Here is a 21,543-nt window from a genome sequence, read left to right on the forward strand (position 1 = left end):
CGCTAAGCGGGGAATCTGTCTCTCATAGAGAAAAGAGCGATCTTCTATCGACCCATACGCATACGTCTTATCACAGGGAGCAGGTCCCTTCTAGGAGACAGAGAGGAAGCTTTAAGAAGACAATCGATGCTAATCCGACATCGTAGCCAGTGAATAGACGTTCTTTTGGTTGTTTGTGTTTTGTTGCTGTGCAATGAAAGATGCTGTGTAGGGAAGGCGGTGTGATCTGGAACCCCCGCATCACGTGGTGTCAGATGATGCCCGACACGACCACCTTCCCAATTGGGACTCTATTCGACAACCCTATGAGTGACCTTGAAGGAATGCAAACTATTCACTCATTTTTGATATGAACTTACAGTTTTGGCCTGGGCGAGATCTACATGTCCATATTTTGTTTCGCTCTATGCAATGCAGTCGGTGAGTGTAGACAATGTCGTACAGTGCCAGACCATGTAGCGGCAAGTGCAATAAGCAGGCAAGCTGAGCTCTAGTTCTAACCGGTGCTGCTCGTGCTGCGGTGGAGAATCTACATGAATTACATGTTTTAGCTCAGCTGAAAATGATATTACTGCAAGGTTGCACAGATACCAATCACATCATTCAATTTCATCCGTCATTCATCTCATCTCATCTCATCTTATCAATGCGCAAATAGCTTATCAGTCGTGACCTGGGCAACTCAGTAAAGACCACCTATCAATCAAGAAGACTTCTTAGAACCAGAAACCCTAGACTTCAGCCCTCCAGTCTCATGAACAACCAACTCATCCCTCTCCCACATCAACTCCACAGCAGCACCAACCGGGCTCGCAACAACAGATAACAGTACCGCCTTAATCAACAATCCCAGACCACCGGCCTTGCCTAGGATCGCGCGGTGCGCATTGCGATGCAAGCTCAGCGCCCAGAGCAGTACACCCGTAGACCCGATGATATAGTCCCATCGGAGAAAGACGTGCACGCCGGCGCCAATATCGGAAATCTGGAGGGGCGGCTGAGCCCATGGTAGGGGAAGTTGGAAGACGTTAGAGGGGTGGAGAGCATGCGCGAAGTTTTTGTTGAAGAATTGAGGTTCCAAGATTGTAAAAAGGGAGATGGTCCAGGGGATCAAGTGGTTGATGGCAGTATTTGCAAAAGCGACGGCGTAGACCTTCCGAAGGGAGCTAAGTGTTGCACGGCCGCCGTCGATGGTCTTGTCGTTGCTTACAAATGGCGAGAAGAGGATGTGTGTGATAGTGGTCAAGAAGGAAATGTACAACGGCCAGGGTTGCCAGGCTGCGATGATGATTTGTTTCACATCCGTGGTGATGGTCTCCGAGAGAGGGGCAATTAGTAGCAGGCTAGGGACTAAGTAGCCGATGAAGAACGCGTAAGGGATCACGTTTAGGACGGCACGAGGAGCGCGGATGCTCTCTGCGTTTGGCCTGCTGGCAGTGCTAGAGAAAATAAGGTGTAGACCGGCGTAGAGAGGTGCCGCGAAAGCAAAGGTCAAAATCTGAGCGAGGATGCCAAAAATGAATGGGCTGTTTTGTTCAATGCAGATCAGCTATTGTCCCATTTCGTTCCGCGAATAGGAGTCCGCTTACAATGCAGCAATAGTCCAAGTATTGCCTTTCCTCCACGACTCAACTGTCAGAAGCATCCAAGCAGAGCCAAACGTTCCGGCAAACCCAAGAGAATGCAGCGTCAAGGTAGGGGTGCTTCCGTCAGTCATCGGCCAGAAGAAAACAGTCAATACCGTGAGCAACCGGTCAATTGGCTCGATGCCCGTGTAAACAGTGCGAAGAGGATCATCGCGTCCGGGCAATGTCTTCGATATAACGGATCGCAGAGCCAAATCATGCGAACCATTGATCTGGGCGAAGTAAAACGCAGCGTATAGTGTCGAAACGCTGAGGAGAGGAAGCACGAGTTTCATCATTTTGTCGCTCTTGTTCTTCAAAAAAGCTCTGCTCAATCCGGAGGATTCTAGGATATTTATATGTTGGCTGGAAGTATTCCCCGGTTGACCCAAAATGGAAAGTCTTGCGACATGTGCAGATGCGGCGGAACTCTGGATGATCGCCTGTGTAGAACCGAGCGCGATCGCAATTATTACCGTGGTAACTCCTTACATTAGTTGAGCATTATAATCACAGTCAAAAGTTGTTTTCATATTGTCATTGCCGAGGTTGAGAGACCGATCTGACATTGCTGGTTACCATCGGAGGATCGTTTCGGTAGATCTCTCTCGGAACCGGGGATAGAATAATATGCGTTTGTTGCTTTCCTGCCAGAGCACTTAGAATAACCTGCTGGAAATATTGAATGTTGACTTTTCTCTGTCGCAGTACCGCACAGCCCGAATGTCCTGTGCAAAAATTGTATCGCTCTACGTTGGTCACATCGACCACCTGGTAATATGCGATTGCCTTCTTTCCATTGGCGTTGCGGTAATTGGCATCAAAACTAAACTTTTCTGGTTCTTCATCACGGTGCACGCAGATATAGAACCGGTAATAGCAGCCGAGCAGCTGCAATGGTTGAAAGACCTTGCACATCAGCAATGAGCCTCGATTGATCATAAAGATGTCCTTCGCCCTCAAATCTTGCGAAATAAGAAAAAGCCTTTTTCAGGTTGGGCATGTCAAGCAGGACATGGCCGTTGAGATATCGATAAGAGGCTTTTGTAACCAATTTCGATAATTCTTCCAGCTGGGGTATCTTGATGACTTCGGATAATATAACAATAGCCTCTGTTGGAACCAATCCAGCGTACCCACCCAGATGAAGCTTCTTCTAGTTTGGCCCAAAATCTCGCAGTGGGTAGGTGGTCCTTTCCTCTTGGTAATCAACGTCAAGCGGTTTTAGCAGTGTTTCGAAGTAGTTCTGGATGTCAGATCTTGTCATGCTTTCCCTCAGCCCCGAAGCTTGATCAAAGCTTACATATATGGCGGAAATTCATCAATGCTTAAGTGACGGAGATTTTTCGCTTGTTCAAACACCTCTGGCCCTATCAAAGCCTCGCCATCGAATGAATTGTCGAGGACCAAAGTATGCAGACTCTTCAGTTCAGCCACACAGGATAGGTGTAGTCCCATCGCTCTGACATGCCGTTGATTTCGTACGGCACTCCCAGTCCTCCTAGATGCAAGTGGACTAACCGCAATAGAGGCAGATGGCACTGCTTGTCATATTTCAATGGTCGTAGAAACCAAACCTGGAGTCGGGTCCTCACTCGAACAAAGGACAAGCCGGACAGGTAAAGAGAAGCCAGCTCCGGCGAGGCCAGAAGGGTTTCAACCAAGCCAGCGTGAGGAGGTGTCACTTCACGAGGCCAAAAAGAGACCATGAACATGAGACACAAGCTCTTGAGACTGAGAAGTAGGGAGCACCCAAAGGACGTAAGACATTGGCGCCGTCTCAATCGTCAATTCACTAAGTGTCCAATTGTACAAGTGCCTGCATCAGCCCCGTTCCACTGGCACGGAGACCTTCACGGATAGAACCACTGTACAAGAGCTGAGGGAGTAAATACGTCCCCTATGGGCGAGAGAATACTTTTGGTAAGCTTGTTGGCAGATATCAGCCATGAATGCATATAGCCAGGGCGAGACAGAAGATACAATAATATCGATTTAGGCATGAGCTTCATAATACTCAATGTCGCTACACTTGCGGCTACACGTGCACCCACGTATAGTCTAAGGGTGGGGATCCCTAAGACCAGATGGTTCACGAACAGAGGGGGAACAAAAAAAAGAGCCTCAGGGGTTCAGAGGGTGATTTTGAATCAATGACTTTTAAAAAAACCTGAAGCTCTAAGTGGTCAGTTCCTCTGGTGTTTAGTTCGGCAAAGACAAACAACCGTAAACTACGGTTGAATGCAAGTAGGTGTCGATATACAATGCGTTTTCATGTTGATACTGCACCGCCATTAAAACCATATGCGCCACATCAAGTCACAGCATCGCTATATGACATTTCGTCTTCCCTATTAACATGGAATTCAATATATGTAAAGACACGCGCAATTAAACATGCAAATAACTCAAAGCACTGCTTTTTGAAGCCGATTCAACACCGCATAGATCTCCCTAACATACGCCTCAAGCCGATTATTTCCGATTGTCCCACCACCCATCCGATTCATCGCGTACGTGATGGTTGTCTTGCGATCTAGATCCATAATCGTGATTGAACCACCCCATCCACCCCAGAAACACACTCTCCCACCAGGAATCCAATCCGCTGTCTGCTTGTGGGGCAATGCGTACCCAATTCCGAACCGCACATGTGCTTGGAGCACGAGATCGGGACCGTTCGATTGTTCGCGGAAGATGAGGTTGACGGTCTCAGGGGAGATGATGCGCTTGCCGTCGACTTCGCCGTTAAGGGTGATGGTTGAGAGGATGCGGTTCAGTCCGCGCGCGTTCGAGATGCCGTTTCCGCCGCCAAGTTCTGCGTTACGGAAGGCTGGGGTCGTGACGTGTTCGGCAAGGATAGGAGTTCCCTTCATTGCGCGGAGAGAGATGCTATTCCGGTCATGTGGGGGCTCGACAGGAGGCGCTTCGGGCTTGGTGAGGCTTGCGATGCGTGGATAGTCCTTTTCCTCCACTCCCAGGCGGAAATCCGCGTTCAGGGGCGTCGCCAGTTCATCGCGGATGAACTGGCCCAGGGACTTTCCTGATACTCGGCGAACGAGTTCGCCAACCAGGTGGCCCTGGCTGATGACGTGGTATCCCGACGCGGTACCGGGTTTCCACCATGGTGCTTGGCCAGCTAGTCGCTCCGTAGCCGCCGGTACATCGTAGATGTCCGGGTACGGTTTCTCCCATGCCGGCACTCCCGCTGTGTGGCTTAGGAAATGCCGGACTTCGATGTCTTCCTTGCCATTTGCTGCAAATTCGGGCCAGTATCGCGACACGCGAGCGAAGGGGTCGAGAAGTCCGCGATCGACGAGGATGAGTGCGGCGAGATTGGTGATGCACTTTGAAGACGACCAGACGGGCACGATTGTGTTTTCAGTCCAGGGCTCAGTCCGCGGTTCGTCGGTGTAGCCTCCCCATAGATCAATTACATCAGTGCCGGAGATATTGACGCAGATAGAAGCGCCGACTTCGCTGCCAGAGGAGATATGGCGCTCAAAAAGCTGCCGGACAGAGTCGAAGCGCGGGTCGCAATGGCCGTTGACCGCCATGTTTGCTGTATGGATTATGATAAGAAGTGAAGGAGGAATATCCAAACATGGATGCGAATGTTTTAAAGTGATACCTGCTCAGGGGCCTGGTCATTAATAAGGTTGCCATTGTATCACGACGTTTGGAGCTCTGTTTCAATTGGTGAGCGGGGCAGTGCCACGGGGCCGAGGCTCGCGACCATCTAAGAGATCACCGGTGCATAGCATAGTAGATATTATACTAGCAATTGGCACCCAAAATGGAAATCTGAACAGCCGGAGTAGTATTTCAATTGCAGTGGTGCCTGAATCCCGTGGTCCAGTCCCGGGTTTGACTCAATGACAACATTACCATCCGGTTGTGCCTTCGGACCCTTCCGGTTATGGTATCATGGCATCATAGGCAGACGGAGGCACGCGGATGCTGCCAAACAAGCACCTGATATATAAACATAATGGCAGTGAATACACAAAACTTTCTCTGGTCTGATAGACTACGAGGACACCATGGATCAACAACTTCAGAATTCCACGACCCGGGACGATTACTCTCCTTCGTCTTCGAGCTCGCTCCGGGAAGTTCCTGAGCCTACGCCCATCAGCCGGCGTCCAACGCAGGTCGAGCTTTCGCGTACCGAGACCTCCCATTTGCATCACCAGTCGACCGTCGGATCGAGGAAGACTCGCGCGCCTAGGGACGAATGGCTGCCGTTCGGAGGAGACAAGGAATTTCCGCCAGACCTGCCGGATCCTGAGAAGTATGTCGTAGAATTTGCTGGCGAGTTTGATCCGCTGCATCCGCATAACTGGCCGACATGGAGAAAGTAAGTTCTGTCACATGCGTATAGCAGGAATATGACTGACCATCGTGGTGTAGAATCATGCAATCTGCCATCCTCACCTATTCGACCATCACATCCTCCTTCTGCAGCGCGATCTTCTCCTCTGCTGTCGGCTCCGTTAGTGCTCAATTCGGCATCAGTACCGAAGTTGCAACCTTGGGTATTATGCTCTATGTCATGGGCTTCGCGTCAGGCCCTGTACTCTGGGCACCATCTTCAGAACTATACGGTCGTCGATGGCCTATGGTAATAGGCTTATTCGGGCTCAGCGTTTTCACCATAGCCACCGCCACCGCCAAAGACGTGCAAACAATCATGCTGACACGCTTTTTTGCGGGCTTCTTCGGCGCCTGTCCGTTGGCGATTGTTCCTGCGGTGTTTGCGGACTTGTTCAATAATAAGTATCGGGGAGCGGCGATTGCTGTGTTCGCCATGGGTGTTTTTGTAGGCCCTTTTGTGTCCCCTTTTGTTGGTGGCTTCATCACGATGAGTTACCTAGGATGGCGGTGGACGATGTATTTATCATCCATCATGGGCTTTTTTGCAACGGTATTGTTGTTGCTACTTTTCAGGGAGACCTATGCGCCCATTGTGTTAATGGGGAAGGCATCCACTTTGCGCCGACAAACCCGAAACTGGGGTATCCATGCGAAACAAGACGAGGTCGAGGTAGATTTCAAAGAACTGCTCACGAACAACTTCAGTCGGCCATTTATGATGCTAATCACCGAGCCAATTGTGTTCTTGGTCACGCTGTACACATCCTTCATCTACGGGCTCATGTATGCCTTGCTGGGCGCATATCCGGTGGTGTTCCAGGGTATTCATGGAATGAACTTGGGTGTTGGCAGTTTGTCCTTTATCGGCCTAATCATAGGCGAACTACTGGGAGGAGCATTTACCCTCCTTGGACACTCAGCCTATGTCAAGAAACTTGAAGCCAATAACAACATGCCAGTTCCGGAATGGCGGCTTCCAGCAGCCACTCTCGGCGGTACTGTCTTCACAATTGGTTTATTCTGGTTAGTCCCCAGTCCAAGTGAAAAAAGACATCGGACTAACAAGTGTCGCAGGTTTGGCTGGACCGGGTTCACAAAGGACATTCACTGGATGGCCCCAATAGCCTCGGGAGTCTTTGTCGGATTTGGCATTTATGTCATTTTCCTCCAATGCTTCAACTATCTTATCGACTCCTACCTTCATCTGTACGTCACCCTTCCTCTCAGGTGTCCATCACATATTGACAAAACCAGCGCGGCATCTGTCTTTGCAGCCAATACCATTCTTCGGTCCGCAATCGGCGCATGCTTCCCTCTATTTTCCCGGCAGATGTTCCAGAACCTGGGAGTCCAGTGGGCAGGCACGTTACTGGGATGCCTGGCCGCGATTATGATCCCGATCCCCTTAGGGTTCCTCTTTTATGGACCGGCTCTGCGGAAAAGGAGTCGTTTCCAGCCGTCTCAAGCGGTATATCATGAGAAAGAGTGATTGTATTGTATATTCCATCAGCATATGCATCTTGTTTGATATCCTATTGCGCGATATGTCTTTACCATCAATCGATTGATAGAATCATGGATGAAATTTCTATAGCCATGTCAGCCTGTACATAAGTTAATCACTCGGAAAGTCAATGACAAACGTGCAGGCAATGTAAACTATGCAAACATGTGGTGCAAATGGAACAAACCCATCAAACCCGTATGAGCCAATCATATTCATTGCCCGATAGAGATCTAAATGAGGCTATGAAGATGTATAAAGAGGGGACGAATCCCAGATCTTCGCTCTTTCATTTAATCATTTCTAAGGGGGACCTCATCATGGCAGCCTCTAAGCTCTCATCAATCCTCCAATATCTCCTCGCAGAGAACCAACACCAACACCTCTCTCACCACATCGCCCACCAAGACATCTGGATCCAACTCGAAACCCTCCAACGACTCCTATGCATCCGACCACCGCACCCGCCTCTCCCTGAGAGCATCCAATTGGGAATCGACAAAATCTCACAATACCAACAAAGTCACAAACTCCTGACCCCATCCGAAACAATTCGCTCGGTCCTATCTATCCCAGATACCCCAACCTCGCTCAGTCTCTGGAAAGGCGACATAACAGCCCTAACCAACATCACCGCCATCGTTAACGCCGCCAATTCCCAGCTCCTCGGCTGCTTCCAGCCCTCACACCGCTGCATCGACAATGTCATCCATGCGGCCGCGGGCCCGCGACTTCGCGAGGCTTGCGATGCGATCATGCAGGAACAGGGCGACCCAGAACCCGTGGGTAGTGCGAAAGTTACGCCCGGGTTCAATCTTCCGGCGGAATATGTGTTGCATACTGTTGGGCCGCAGATGCGTGGGAAAGAGGGTGAACCGACCGTGGAGCAGAAGGAGCGGTTGGCGAGTTGTTATAGATCCTGTTTGGATGCGATGGAGGGATTGCCGCCATTGGCGGATGGAAGGAAGGTGATTGCATTTTGTTGTATTTCGACGGGGTTGTTTGCGTTTCCGCCGAGTAAGGCAGTTGATATTGCTCTGGATACGGTGGTGGAGTGGTGTCGGGGGCATCCGCAGACAACTGTGACGGATGTGATATTCGATGTATTTGCTGAGGGTGATGCTACAATATACAGGGAGAAGTTCAGGAACCTGAGGTCTCAGTATCCGTTTGTTCAAAAGTCTCAGCCGTCCAGTCTGAAAATCATCCATTCTCAGCATCCATCTATTCTCAAAGCGCAACAGTGGATCAAAGAGGCAGATACCCTTATCATCAGCGCTGGTGCTGGACTGTCCGCAGCCACAGGACTGGACTACACCTCACCAGCCCTGTTCGCAAAATACTTCCCGGCATTCCTTCCCCTCGGTTTGAAACGCTTATACGACGTCTTCGGGTTTCAGGAATGGATCTCGCCGGCGCAGAAATGGGGATACTATTTCAATCATCTAAACATGGTGACGACTTGGCCGGCGTCGCTGATGTATTCCGCATTGCGACAATTTACACAACGCTTCGAATCGCGCTACTTTATCCGCACCTCCAACGCGGACGGTTTCTTCGCTGCCAATGGATTTGACGAGAACCGGATTACCACGCCGCAGGGGCAATATCGATATCTACAGTGCTTCGCAAAATGCCGCCGGGATGCCGTGTTTCTTTCTGAGCCCTTCCTGACAGCCGCTTTGCCCTTCCTCGATCCCGAGACCCAATGCCTAACCGACACCTCGAAGATACCCAGATGTGAGTATTGCGGAGGCGAGTTAACCATCTGCGTCCGCGGAGGAGACTATTTCAATCCCGTTCGGTTTCTGGCGCAAGAAAAGCGCTATAAGGCATTCATTGAGGATACAGCGCGGTTATCGAACACTGTTATACTGGAGTTGGGAGCAGGTATGAACACACCGATTGTGCTGCGGTGGCATGATGAGGACCTCGTTCGTGAATCAAAGGGAAATGTCCGAATGATAAGAGCTGGAATCGGTGCTGCTGGATATGCGCCGTGGGATATGCAAGAGAGAGATGAAGCTGTTGGGATTGAGGGAGGATTGGATCATTTGTTAGACGTGTTGATAGATTCGCCAAGTTTTCGGCCATGAGTAATGCTGGCCACCCTTTTAAACTACCCGGCTGTCAGTCTGTCAATTCACTGTCATGGTTTAAAAGAGAGACTTTTCTTTTGTTGAATTCTCCGTTATCATCTCTCCTGCTATGCTCCAATTCGTGCAGGCTTATTTTCCACACCTTTCCAATATACCAACCAAAGTACTCGTCTAAATTTTGGCACATTTGGTGCAAACAAAACAGATCAACAAGATGGCTTCTCGCTTTTAGACCGGAACAGAGATTGAAATGCTGCTCTTGAAGGCAAAAGCGGCCTCCCATATTTGCAGCAATTCGTCGATTTTATGGTCTCACATTACAACGCTAAAGCTGGTCCTAAATCCTGGCGAGTCCATTCAAATGCTGACGGTACCTATGAGGAGCCAAATCAAATACTGAATGGTCCATTAAGAATGACCTTAGCATTTCAAAGGATAACCGGGACCAATACAAATTGACCCTCAGCCTACCACAGGCTTGTCCATAGTGCTACAGGGCTCGTGGAGATCGTCATGCCTATATTTGGTTACCACGCTGGAAGCGAATGACGGCACGAAATGTGATGTATGTTTCGTGAGATCGGTATGAATGCGCTGTTCATTGTAATAGAAATCGGGTCTTGGGCTTGGGGTGTTTTCCTTTTCCATGCTTTTCTTCTCGCTGTAGGTATTGTTGCCATTTGCGGTTTATGACGGAGACTTCTCGTTCTTTGGACTGATTGAACTCCTCGATTGACCGCGACATTTTGAAATAGGACCTGTCTTTGAGAAAGATACCAACCCGAACGAATCTTTTATAAGGGCTCTGACTGCACGTGCTCGTAATCCACTTTTGGAAGTACACGTGACCGGTCTGAAACAACCGAAGTATGTCCGGGCAGTAGACCCATGTTTCTATCCTTGTAATAGCTCGTGTATAGTCTCCTACTCTACTCCGGAGTATAGATAAGCTAGCATACTCTGTATACTGGTCTATCTACTTGTACAAATAACACGGCGGCCTCCGAGCTGACAGCCCTGATAGACTTTGAAGCGCACAATGACAGACCGACAGCCGGCCACTTCCGTCGGCGAGTTTCCCATATAGAGATATCCGATCGCTTATCCCGCTGTATTATTGGCCGGAGTATACATGCCAAGCAGGGCTGCAATTGGTGTGAGATATCGGGGGTCTCATGCCCGTGACTGTGGGGTGAAATTTTTCTACGCAGTGGCGTCGTGATTCAGTTCTTACAAGAATGTGTTCCCGGACTACTGTTCTTCGCTGCTCAGCGCTTGTATAGCACACAAATTATCCGTCATGGGCTTCGCTGCCATTACTGAATGGGTGCACCGAGTCAACCTGTCGGTTGCTCGGAGTCCGGTTGGGAAGCATTTTCGTCTTGAGGGTTCTGGTCATGTATGTCTACAACGGACAATGGCAGCAAAAAAAGCCAGACTAATGAAGGGGTGAATAGCCCAAAGAACGCAAAGGCAGTTACTTCTTTACCGAAATTCGCGCCGGTCTGGCTACCTTCTTCGCCATGGCCTACATTATCAGCGTCAATGCCAACATCACGTCCGAGTCTGGCGGTACCTGCGTTTGCCCTCCTGAAAGTATGGCGGACCGCTGTAACACGAACACCGAATACCTCCTCTGCGTCCAGGAAGTGCACCGCGATGCCGTGACGGCGACTGCTGCGATCGCCGCCTTGGCTACTTTCTTCATGGGTCTGTTGGCAAACCTGCCCGTGGCGCTGGCGCCCGGAATGGGCTTGAATGCCTACTTCGCGTATACAGTTGTCGGTCATCACGGAAATGGCCTCATCCCTTACGAAATCGCCGTGACAGCAGTATTTGTCGAAGGATGGGTGTTTTTGGCGATGACACTGTTGGGTATTCGACAATGGCTTGCGCGGGCGTTGCCAGCATCGATTAAACTAGCGACCGGTGCTGGTATTGGGTTATATCTTACGCTCATCGGATTATCGTACAGCGCCGGTATTGGATTGGTGACAGGTGCGACTGACCAGCCCATGGAGCTGGCCGGTTGCTCGGATGCGCAGCGCGATGCGACCACCGGGTTATGTCCCAGTGCCGACAAGATGCGCAGTCCGACTATGTGGATCGGTATCTTCTGCGGCGGTGTCATCACGGCATTGCTCATGATGTACCGTGTGCGCGGTGCGGTGATTGCGGGAATTCTGCTGGTGTCGATTATCTCGTGGCCCCGTCCTACGCCAGTGACCTACTTCCCGCACACTGAGGTCGGAAACAGCAACTTTGATTTCTTCAAGCAGGTGGTCACATTCCACCCAATCCAGAAGATTCTGGTTGCGCAGGAGTGGGATCTCTCTGGACATGGAGCGCAGTTTGGCCTGGCGTTTATTACTTTCTTGGTGTGTATCGTCATTCTTCCGATTTAGTGCTTGCGACTGACCGAAGTAGTACGTCGATATTCTCGATACTACCGGTACTCTGTACTCGATGGCTCGATTTGCCGGGACTATCGATGAAGAGACCCAGGACTTTGAGGGTAGCTCCATGGCTTATGTACGTTCTTTGTCCCATCTGTCGAGCAATGGCCTTTCTAACAGTCGCAGATGGTCGACGCAATCTGCGTTTCAATTGGCGCCCTCTTCGGTGTCTCCCCCGTCACAGCCTTCGTAGAAAGCGGCGCAGGCATTTCAGAAGGCGGAAAAACCGGCCTCACCTCCTGCGTAACAGGCTTCTGTTTCTTCATCGCCGTTTTCTTCGCACCAATCTTCGCATCCATCCCACCCTGGGCCACCGGCTGCACCCTCGTCATCGTCGGCGCACTAATGACCAAAGCCACGACCGAAATCAACTGGAAGTACCACGGCGACGCGATCCCGGCCTTCCTGACCATCGCCGTGATGCCCTTCACATATAGTATCGCATACGGATTGATCGCTGGCATCCTGAGTTACATCACGCTGAACGTGATTGTGTGGATGATCGAGAAGGGCTCAGGCGGACGCATCAAGCCGCCGAACAAGGAAGAGGATCATGAGGACTGGACGTATAAGTTGCCTGGGGGGTTTATTCCACCATGGTTGAAGCGTGCTGCTCACGGGAAGAAGGACTTCTGGCGCGATGAGGAGAGTTCGGCGTATGCTTCGGGGGTGATTGATACGGAGGGATCGCTATCATCGCGAGAGCACCATCTTCCCCATATCCAGGAGACGGGAGAGAAGACGACTCCTGTGGTGGCTGGGAAACCGGCGCATGAGTGATTTGATATACTTAACATGCCGCCGCTTTGTACGGAGTAGATATATTTGGATTAATTGTGTTGGTATTCAATGCTACTATAATTACTTTTTCTCTTCCCATTGTATCTATCATCTCCCCGGGCCGTCTGGGCATCGAACCTATCATCTCACCAATAACAAAACCCCAGCGCATAATCGCATAGTCCAACCCATTATGCCGCCATAATAGCCATACATGCTTGCAACTAACTCGCATGGCAACAATAACAAATTCCATCAAATGCTTCCTTTTTGCGGCGCTGCACCCTCAAGTTCCGACGCACCTATACCGGCCCCGTGATTGGCGCTCTCGGAATTCCTCCTATGTATTATTAGTTATTGAAAGAGCCCGACCGCGTCTACTTTGGTCGAGGCTGAACGTCACTTCGCGGGGCCTTTGCTCTCATTTCTCCATTTTTTTTTTTTTTTTCTTTATATACTGACGCTGGCTCCCTGTTTCCCGCTCGCTTTTCTTTTCTTGGAAAGTCGACATGCCGCAGTCATCATGACTGATATCCACCGTCCTTTGGCCCCGGTGCCTCGGGGGGCTCGTCGGGAGAGGAACGGCGATGATGCCTGCGAGCAGTCGAAGAAGAGGACTAATATCGGTGTTGCTTGTACGACGTGCAAGACTCGGAAGCTAAAGGTATCCTACACAATCAGAATATATCCTTGCAAAAAGCTTAACTGAACGAGGGGAGAAAACTGACCATTTACGGAATAGTGTTCCGGCGCACCCCCCTGCCAAAACTGCCTAAAGCACGACGTCGAATGCACCGTCGACAACACCAGCGATAGACGCCGAAAGTCCGGGATAAAGCGCAAACTCGAGACCCTTGAAGATCGGAAAGATTTATTATTAAGTCTTGTCCGGACACTTCGCGATAGCACCGACCGTCGCGTGCTCCATCTGCTCGACCTTATCCACAGCGATGCCTCCCTGGCTGAGATACAGTTTTATCTTGACGAGGAGCGGCCGCGCAGTGGTTCAGAGAGGAAGAAGGCGACGCCTAAGAGTTTGGGTTGGGAGTTGAGGAATGGGAATATGAATGGCGCACAGTCAGAGTCAGAGTCGCCCGCGACAAGGACCATGTTCGAGCCGAAGCAGTTGGCGGATGTTCCGTTGTTTGATGTGCCGGCGGCGCCGTGGACGAATGTCACCCAGGATGTCAGATTTGTCTCGCAGCTGATGTCGTTGTGGTTTGCATGGTTCCATCCGTTTTTCAATTGGTTGGACCGGGACCTGTTCATACGGGATATGAGGTCGGGAGATCTGAAGGCGCGGTGCTGTTCGCCGTTTTTGGTTAATGCTATGCTTGCTCTAGCTTGTGTAAGTATTTAATCTTTACGTCTGTCGAAGGCTGATACCGATAAAAGGTGCTAGATGCATTCGAATTCGGTCCAGGCATATGCAATCCCCCGGGACATGGCTTCAAGAGGCGCGCATTTCTACGACGAGGCGAAACGGCTATTTGCCGGAGAAGAAGGCAGAATTACCCTGGCTACAACACAGGCTCTGGGTTTATTATCGGTATAGTACGTCCATCCACCTTCAAATCATGCGCCAGCATTAACAAAAAGATTAGTGCCAGCCTAACCTGCAAGGACCGCTCCGGCTGGATCTACCGGAACAACTTCGCCTTCGCCGTCGACGAACTCTCAAAACAACACCCCCTTTCCCGTCCCACTGCCCACCACCGGGTAATAGACCACATAATATGGGGTCTATTTAACATCGCCACGTAGGGACCTTCCCAGAAACTGGCGAGGTGCCAGGTAAAAATCCGGCTGACTCTTCCCCGGCCCAGGCTCAAGGCCCTCGCGTCCTGTAAGGTGCCCACGATTAAGATCCCCAATCGGCCTTTGCCGTTGCCGATGTGCTCGGCTGAGGATGTTTGGCATCCGTACCCGCTGCAGTTGGAAGGATTGCAGGCGCATACGAGTTGTGTGTTTCATGCGTTGTGCGGGTTGAATCGGATCGTGCATGACCTTGCTTGGGTTTTCTTTGGTCGGGGCAATCCACCGCGGGCTGATTTGGAGGCCAAAACAGAGGATTTTTATGCTCGATTGAGAGATTGGGAAGACCGGTTACCGACCTGTTTGAGAGAACCAGAAGAGACTCAAGTTCCTCATGTATTATGTTTCCAGTACGCTTCCCTACATCTAGCTCTCGAGTGCAAGCTAACACAACTACAGTATGTACTACTACTGCATCTGCATAACCCTCGCCCAACACGCCCCATCGATAAAACCCGACCCCGACAATACCTCTCTCTCCCCCTTCCCCAACCCGATCGCCCCCAGCCATGACACCCTCGACCTGTTCTACGCCCGCAGAATCTCCACCCTAACGCGCATCCACCGCACCGCATGGGGAACAGACCGCATCCCCGTGCCAAACATGCTCTGGATGACAACCGCTCTTCTTACGCTCCTCCCAAACCTCTCCAACCCTCAAAATCGCGAAGCATTCATCAACCTCGCTGTATCAGCGAAGGCATCCGCAAGACGGTGGGTTGTCGGGAAAGCAAAGCTGGAGTTAGTGCAGCGACAGGCAAGGGAGATGGGCGTTGAATGGCCAGTTGAGATTGGGGCTTTGTTTGCGGGCGAGGAAGAGGTTCAGGTTGGGGATCGGGTTGGTGTTGCATCGGTATCGTCGGTGTCGTCGGTGTCGTCGGGACTGGGGAGGAAGAGGACGAAGGTATGATTACGAGTATATCTGTTTTCTGTTAATTGGCTTCTTTCGGGGCTTGCATGATCACGACATTTGCATGGCATGTTGGCGTGTTGGCGTGTTTTTTGGGATGGGATTCACATGAATGGCACTACGGATATAGAATAGTAATACACACTGGTTTGGATCTATAATAAGTCGGAGTTACCATATTACACTAGAATGATGGTATTTTCTTTCATTGGATCCACTGGTCCCCTTAGTACAGCCAATATACATCCCCGAATTCTACTTCAGCTATCAGTCTCAAGCCACTCGGAAAAAAAAAAAAAAAAAGAAAAAGAAAAGAAAAGAAAAGAAAAACCATGAAACCACCGCTGACAAAAATGACATCCGCAACCACAATCATGATCCACAACCTTAAAATCACCCATCAGTAACCCGATCCAATTCCGAGACCCTGAGTCCTGGACAGGGAGTGCTTACGGAATGTAGCCGGATGCGGCAAGATGAAGAAGTATGGAAGGAAACTACAACCACAACGGCATACAACGTACATAACTCGGGGGTCTCGCCATCTTTGTAACCTTTTGGCAAAGCATTTGCAGTTTCGGAGGAATGTGGCAGAACCGTCAAAGTGGAGTGTTCTGTTTGTGTGTCGTGGTTGGCGATGGAGTGTTGGATATAGGTGACACGCTGGACTTCTGTTTGGAAACTGGCATTGAGCTGTATGTTGTTTTTCTGTCTCTGGGTATTATGGTGGGGGGTTAATGATTACTATTTTGCCCTTTTGTTGGTATGTGGTTTATTATGCTGGGGGTTATATACATTTCGGTTTTGGGGGTTGTCACTGCAAGCATTACTTAACCATATGTGCAAGCAGCGCTGAAGAAAAATTAGATACACTATTCATGCTCATCTATCATTCAGCATTTAGTATACAAATAACGACATCAACCATCATGTACATGCCGGGGTATAGTCCCTTCCCAATCGGGCTAGTGACCTCTGTTCGCGGAAGCTTGTCTCAACCTTCACCTTCTCGCGTCATCGTTCATCTACTACCTCAGAAGGTGCCTCGAGTTGCTATGTTGCAATTCCAACCATGAGTCTGCTCACTACGGTGCCTGAGTCTGGTTGAACTACTACGATGACCATAGTCAATGGACGATAATGTGCCGTTCAAGGGCAGCGAGCGAATGCTATTTCTACCCTGTAGATCCCAGTTGTTCGTTCATCATTCCAACAAGAAACAGTCTCTCCTATATCCTCTATCTACAAGAGCCGAAGCGAGAACAAAGTGCAATTCCTTTGGAAGCGTGAGTGGAGCCTACCTCTTATATAAAAATAAAAAAAAAATCAAACTGACCTTTGCATTCCAGCTCAATCACCTCGATTCACGATCAATCTACATCAAAATGAAGCTCACTCTTGCTACTCTCATGGCCGTCATGGTGGCTGTTGCCCATACTGCCCCAGTTCCCGGTGATAACACTCTCGTCGACGCCAAGCTTCTGAACGACTCCGTACAAAACGTCGGCCACAACCTTGGTGGTGACTTGCTCAAGGACATAAAAAGCCTGCTTAAGGGGTTGACTGACACCCTGAATGGAGTTTCCAAGCGCGACGACAACGCTCTCATCGAGGCCAATGTTTTGAACGATTCCGTGAAGAACGTTGGCAACGACGTTCTCAGTGGCCTAGTTGACGAGCTTTCTGGCCTGCTTGAGCAGCTAACTGAAGCCCTAGGTGGGCTTCTCGGGCACGAAGACAACGCTCTCAGCGGTCTAGTTGACGAGCTGTCTGGCCTGCTTAAGCAGCTGACTGACGCCCTGGGTGGACTTCTCAAGCGCGGTGTGGACACCGAAGTCATCGAAAATGCTCTGGACAATGTCGAGGTGGCTAACGAAGCCGCCAAGGATTCGAACATCGGTGATCTCCTCAAGCGGGATGAGAACCTCCTTGGTCTCTCGGAGGGCAACCACGGCCACCACGACGGTAATAACCTTGGAGTCTTGAAGCGCGATGGCAATGCTCTGGTCGAGGCCGCAGTGGCTAACGGCGCCATCAAAAACCTCATCAACGCCTCCAAACGGGGCGACGACAAAGAGACCAAGGATAACGTCCTGATCAAGCTGAGCATCCTCAACAACGCCTTGAAAAACCTCCTCAACGATGTCTTATAAACTACGATTAAGTTTATTTCAAGACATGGATAGACTTGGCAGAGTCGGTTCTTTCACGGATACTTTGGCTCTTTAAAATGTGTGTTTTCTTTGTTTATTGCTTGATGTTGGTCCTCAGACTGTTCGACATGGGACTTTGGACCATCTTTTAACTTATTAGTTATAATAACATAATTATTTGAACCGATTTTGGTTTTTCCGAACATAGAAAGCTGCAGTATTACGGCGTATGCAAAAGCCTCATAGTTTATGAACATCGGTGAGTCACTCTGAGATTTCCCAGAGACATACCGACACGCCTGCTAAGCACAATGCTAGGAAATAGACAGATTCAGAGCAACAATGGCAGATCCCATGTCTCCCCTTTTTCTCACGACAATGCGCCGTTGATGGTGCGATGGATGCAGCACCCTGCAGCGGTGCCTACATAAAATTATTGTTTTGAGATCACACCTGCATTGGATATGTGCGAATGAACTGTCCCCGAACTGATTCTTTTTTCGGAAACTTTCAATAACACCGCCAGTTATGGTTCAGACCGACCTCTCCCCCTCGCGGCGAGTGCGTCCGATATATCACATCCCGGGTTCGTCTCACTCGGCGGGCTTCTAGAAAGTCACCGCTGCAGGCTGCATATGACCGGGCAGATATAGTATACGGAGCATGTTGACTTTATGAGATCGTTTAATTATATGCTCCCTTACTTGACAATGGCGCGATCACAATGCCATTTTGGGGGATGTACTCGAAGAAAAAAAGGTATATAAAGGCCTGTGTCGGTGGTCGATATTCGTCTCTCATCATCAAAAACCATCCTCTCTGATTATATATTCCTTTCTCAGCTCTTGCCTTTTCTTACAGTCATTCGTTTCAAGCTCTGTATTGTACACTTTCGGTGCCTAATTCTTAATTAGGTACGTTCCGCCAGAACCCTCAGTTAGATACAACAAGCTAACAACCACAGATCAAAATGCAACTCTCCATCGCTACCCTCACTGCCATCGTGGTCACCTTGGCCAACGCCGCCCCCATCTCCCCGGCTGACCAGATCGCTGCCATCGTCGACGGCAAGCCTCTCCCCCAGCGACCCGCTCACCACGAAATCAACAAGGATAACTCCAAGGACGTTGTCGACCTCCTCGGTCACGCCCAGCTCGTCAACGGCGATGGTATCAATGCCCTCGGCGGCAAGGCCAACGGCGGCATCTCCAAGCGCCAGGAGCTCGAGCGCCTCTACCCTGAGCACTACGGCAGCGTCGAGTCTAGCAAGGATGACAGTGAGGACATCCTTGATGTTCTTGGCCATGCTAAGATCCTGAGCGGCAACGCCGTCAACCTCCTTGGTGGCAAAGCTAATGGTGGTATCTCGAAGCGTCAGCCTGGTGTTCTGGGTCCCTTGCTCGGCGGTTCGCGCAAGCGCCAGGTGAGCAGCGACAACAGCAAGGACGTCGTCGACGCTCTTGGTCATGTCCAGCTCGTGGACAGCAATGGTATCAACGCTCTGGGGCACTCTGCCAACGGCGGTATCAGCAAGCGCGGCTACCCCGAGCATGAGTACAACAAGGACAATAGCCAGGATGTCGTTGACCTCCTCGGCCACGTCCAGGCCCTGAACAACAACGGCCTTAACATTCTCGGTGGCTCTGCTAATGGTGGCATCAGCAAGCGCGGCTACCCAGTCGAACAAGAGCACAACGAGCACAACAGTGCCGACATTCTTGACCTTCTGGGCCACGTCCAAGCCCTGAACAACAACGGTATCAACGCTCTGGGCCATTCCGCCAACGGCGGTATCGGCAAGCGAGGTCATCCTGACCAGGAGTACAACAAGGACAATAGCCAGGACGTCGTTGACCTCCTCGGCCACGTCCAAGCCCTGAACAACAACGGTATCAACGCCCTGGGCCATTCTGCCAACGGCGGTATCGGCAAGCGCGGCTACCCTGAGCAGGAGTACAACAAGGACAACAGCAAGGACGTCGTCGACGCTCTTGGTCATGTCCAAGCCGTGAACAACAACGGTATCAACGCTCTGGGCCATTCCGCCAACGGCGGTATCGGCAAGCGCGGCCATCCTGAGCAGGAGTACAACAAGGACAATAGCCAGGACGTCGTTGACCTCCTCGGCCACCTCCAAGCCCTGGACAACAATGGCCTTAACATCCTCGGTGGCTCCGCCAACGGCGGCATTGGCAAGCGTTCCAACATTGACAACAGCGAGGATGTCGCTGACGTCCTTGGCCACGCTAAGCTCCTCAACAACGACGGCATCAATATCCTCGGTGGATCTGCTAACGGCGGTGCCGCACACAAGCCTGAGCCCAAGCCCGTCGTCATCAAGGAGCAAGAGCAGCACCAGCCCGAGCCGGACCATGTCTCCATCGTTGGCCCTTCTTTCGAGGCTGAACAGATCCAGCAGGTTCAGCAGCAGAACCACCAGTAAGATGGTACGTCATGCGGCTGTCAGAATATATAGGGGCGGGTCGCCTCCGGTGGAGATGTGAATAGGGCTCTGTTTGATCTGTCATGTTCTTCTAGAATTTTGTGACTTTTATTTGTTTTATGACTTCTGTTTGGCCTTTGCGTTGGAAATATTCAAAGGCGATTATATATACAGTTATTTCATACATAATCCAATGGTTATGCTTTGTTTAGAATCCTCTTCTCTTACAGTCGAAGGCCCAAGCATAGCAGATTTCCCCTTTCCTATTTTTTTGGACAGCGTCAAGTGCTTCGTTGCACACAAACGGCCCAGACACCCATAATTTCCGACAAGTACACCACCTTTCGCCATAACTATAGGCTTTTGTAGAGCATGCCACCAGCTGTGGAAAAGAGGACTGCTTTGTGACCATACTACACATTGACCCATCGCTTTACTCATGCATTTTGTATTCCGTAACACAATCTGTATGGACTTGTGCAAAAGGTCATGTTTTCGAGATATCCGATGGCGCAGTAGCAACAAGTGCTATTTAGAGGGTCCAAATCGGCATCCATAGCGTTGGTGGCATTCTTCAAGGTTCTCCAAGCGTCCGTGAATAATTGTACAAGTTTCATTATATGTCCAACTTCGCAACTATGTACCATGGATTTTCACCAGTCATCCTCCATGGATGACTCTGGATATCCGCGCATCTAGGCTCAAGTGCTGGAGACAGTACAATCTTCGGCCACTTTCTAGCTCGACCCGATGAAAACCTCCATGGGGCCCAAGAATTATCTACTTGCTTCGCTCCATGACTTCCATAGCACATCGCACTTCTTCAATACATTTACCCCCGACTGAGCCCTCTGTCCATAATTGCTGTGAGCAATTCATTGCTAAACCGCGAAGCAGCATTTTTATGAGCACAAGTTCGACATTCTGATCAGGAGGATGTTGTTGACTGCATCGTAGGTGGACCAGGAGATGTGTCCCGGGGGCCATTTCTGTGTAGATGTGAATGCAGATGTGAATGTGTCTGGTCTGAGTCAAAGCCGCGGGTGAAGGTCTCGGGGTTGTCGCCTTTTAAGAGGGTCCATTTACCTGCTCGACGGTACGATTGTCTGTTGGGGGTGTCTAGGAAATACTGTCGGCCTTTGTGGGGGTGCGGCTTTACGGAGGATGAAAGGTCTCCAAGAAAGCCTGCACCATTGTCTTTTGGAAGGCTATCTGGATTTGTGCTTAGCGTAATTCTGATGGTTTAGAGCATTTTGAATAGGAGCGAAGTAGATTTAATCTCCAATGCTTCTCTACACTGTGAATGTTGCGTCAAGCTATCGACACCACGACCGTATTCTACGTAGTCCATGGCAGAACAGTAATTGGCTCTCAGATTCCC

The 21,543-nt window shown here is 50.3% G+C and overlaps 8 protein-coding genes across 8 annotated transcripts; 6 read left to right on the forward strand and 2 right to left on the reverse strand.

Moving 5' to 3' along the window:
• Positions 1–703: 703 nt before the first annotated feature.
• EURHEDRAFT_455130 (uncharacterized protein) lies at positions 704–1,921 on the reverse strand (the record flags this gene model as incomplete). Its single annotated transcript, XM_040784251.1, has 2 exons — positions 704–1,526; positions 1,590–1,921. The coding sequence occupies 2 exons, from the start codon at positions 1,919–1,921 to the stop codon at positions 704–706; spliced, it is 1,155 nt and encodes a 384-aa protein (XP_040639397.1).
• A 2,112-nt stretch (positions 1,922–4,033) lies between these two features.
• On the reverse strand, positions 4,034–5,182 carry EURHEDRAFT_455203 (serine hydrolase domain-containing protein; the record flags this gene model as incomplete). The annotated part of the gene is made up of 1 exon (XM_040784255.1): positions 4,034–5,182. The coding sequence occupies one exon, from the start codon at positions 5,180–5,182 to the stop codon at positions 4,034–4,036; it is 1,149 nt and encodes a 382-aa protein (XP_040639398.1).
• Positions 5,183–5,425: 243 nt separating this feature from the next.
• On the forward strand, positions 5,426–7,587 carry EURHEDRAFT_50617 (MFS transporter). The gene is made up of 4 exons (XM_040785855.1): positions 5,426–5,985; positions 6,039–7,025; positions 7,077–7,208; positions 7,257–7,587. Exons 1-4 carry the CDS (start codon positions 5,669–5,671, stop codon positions 7,489–7,491), a joined length of 1,671 nt encoding a protein of 556 aa, XP_040639399.1. The 5' UTR covers positions 5,426–5,668; the 3' UTR covers positions 7,492–7,587.
• Positions 7,588–7,826: 239 nt separating this feature from the next.
• EURHEDRAFT_377284 (appr-1-p processing enzyme family protein) lies at positions 7,827–9,602 on the forward strand (the record flags this gene model as incomplete). Its single annotated transcript, XM_040778950.1, has 1 exon — positions 7,827–9,602. One exon carries the CDS (start codon positions 7,827–7,829, stop codon positions 9,600–9,602), a length of 1,776 nt encoding a protein of 591 aa, XP_040639400.1.
• A 1,303-nt stretch (positions 9,603–10,905) lies between these two features.
• Positions 10,906–12,841, forward strand: EURHEDRAFT_402397 (NCS2 family permease; the record flags this gene model as incomplete). The annotated part of the gene is made up of 4 exons (XM_040780137.1): positions 10,906–11,004; positions 11,063–11,983; positions 12,033–12,137; positions 12,182–12,841. The coding sequence occupies 4 exons, from the start codon at positions 10,906–10,908 to the stop codon at positions 12,839–12,841; spliced, it is 1,785 nt and encodes a 594-aa protein (XP_040639401.1).
• A 523-nt stretch (positions 12,842–13,364) lies between these two features.
• On the forward strand, positions 13,365–15,566 carry EURHEDRAFT_454851 (Zn(II)2Cys6 transcription factor; the record flags this gene model as incomplete). The annotated part of the gene is made up of 6 exons (XM_040784231.1): positions 13,365–13,505; positions 13,584–14,189; positions 14,244–14,395; positions 14,446–14,601; positions 14,668–15,006; positions 15,056–15,566. The coding sequence occupies 6 exons, from the start codon at positions 13,365–13,367 to the stop codon at positions 15,564–15,566; spliced, it is 1,905 nt and encodes a 634-aa protein (XP_040639402.1).
• A 1,042-nt stretch (positions 15,567–16,608) lies between these two features.
• EURHEDRAFT_522975 (uncharacterized protein) lies at positions 16,609–17,905 on the forward strand. Its single transcript, XM_040786879.1, has 2 exons — positions 16,609–16,852; positions 16,916–17,905. Exons 1-2 carry the CDS (start codon positions 16,697–16,699, stop codon positions 17,717–17,719), a joined length of 960 nt encoding a protein of 319 aa, XP_040639403.1. The 5' UTR covers positions 16,609–16,696; the 3' UTR covers positions 17,720–17,905.
• A 598-nt stretch (positions 17,906–18,503) lies between these two features.
• On the forward strand, positions 18,504–20,162 carry EURHEDRAFT_522976 (uncharacterized protein; the record flags this gene model as incomplete). Its single annotated transcript, XM_040786880.1, has 2 exons — positions 18,504–18,633; positions 18,684–20,162. Exon 2 carries the CDS (start codon positions 18,690–18,692, stop codon positions 20,160–20,162), a length of 1,473 nt encoding a protein of 490 aa, XP_040639404.1. The 5' UTR covers positions 18,504–18,633; positions 18,684–18,689.
• Positions 20,163–21,543: the final 1,381 nt, after the last annotated feature.

Source organism: Aspergillus ruber (genome assembly GCF_000600275.1).
Source record: "Aspergillus ruber CBS 135680 unplaced genomic scaffold scaffold00011, whole genome shotgun sequence".
Lineage (NCBI taxonomy): Eukaryota > Fungi > Ascomycota > Eurotiomycetes > Eurotiales > Aspergillaceae > Aspergillus > Aspergillus ruber.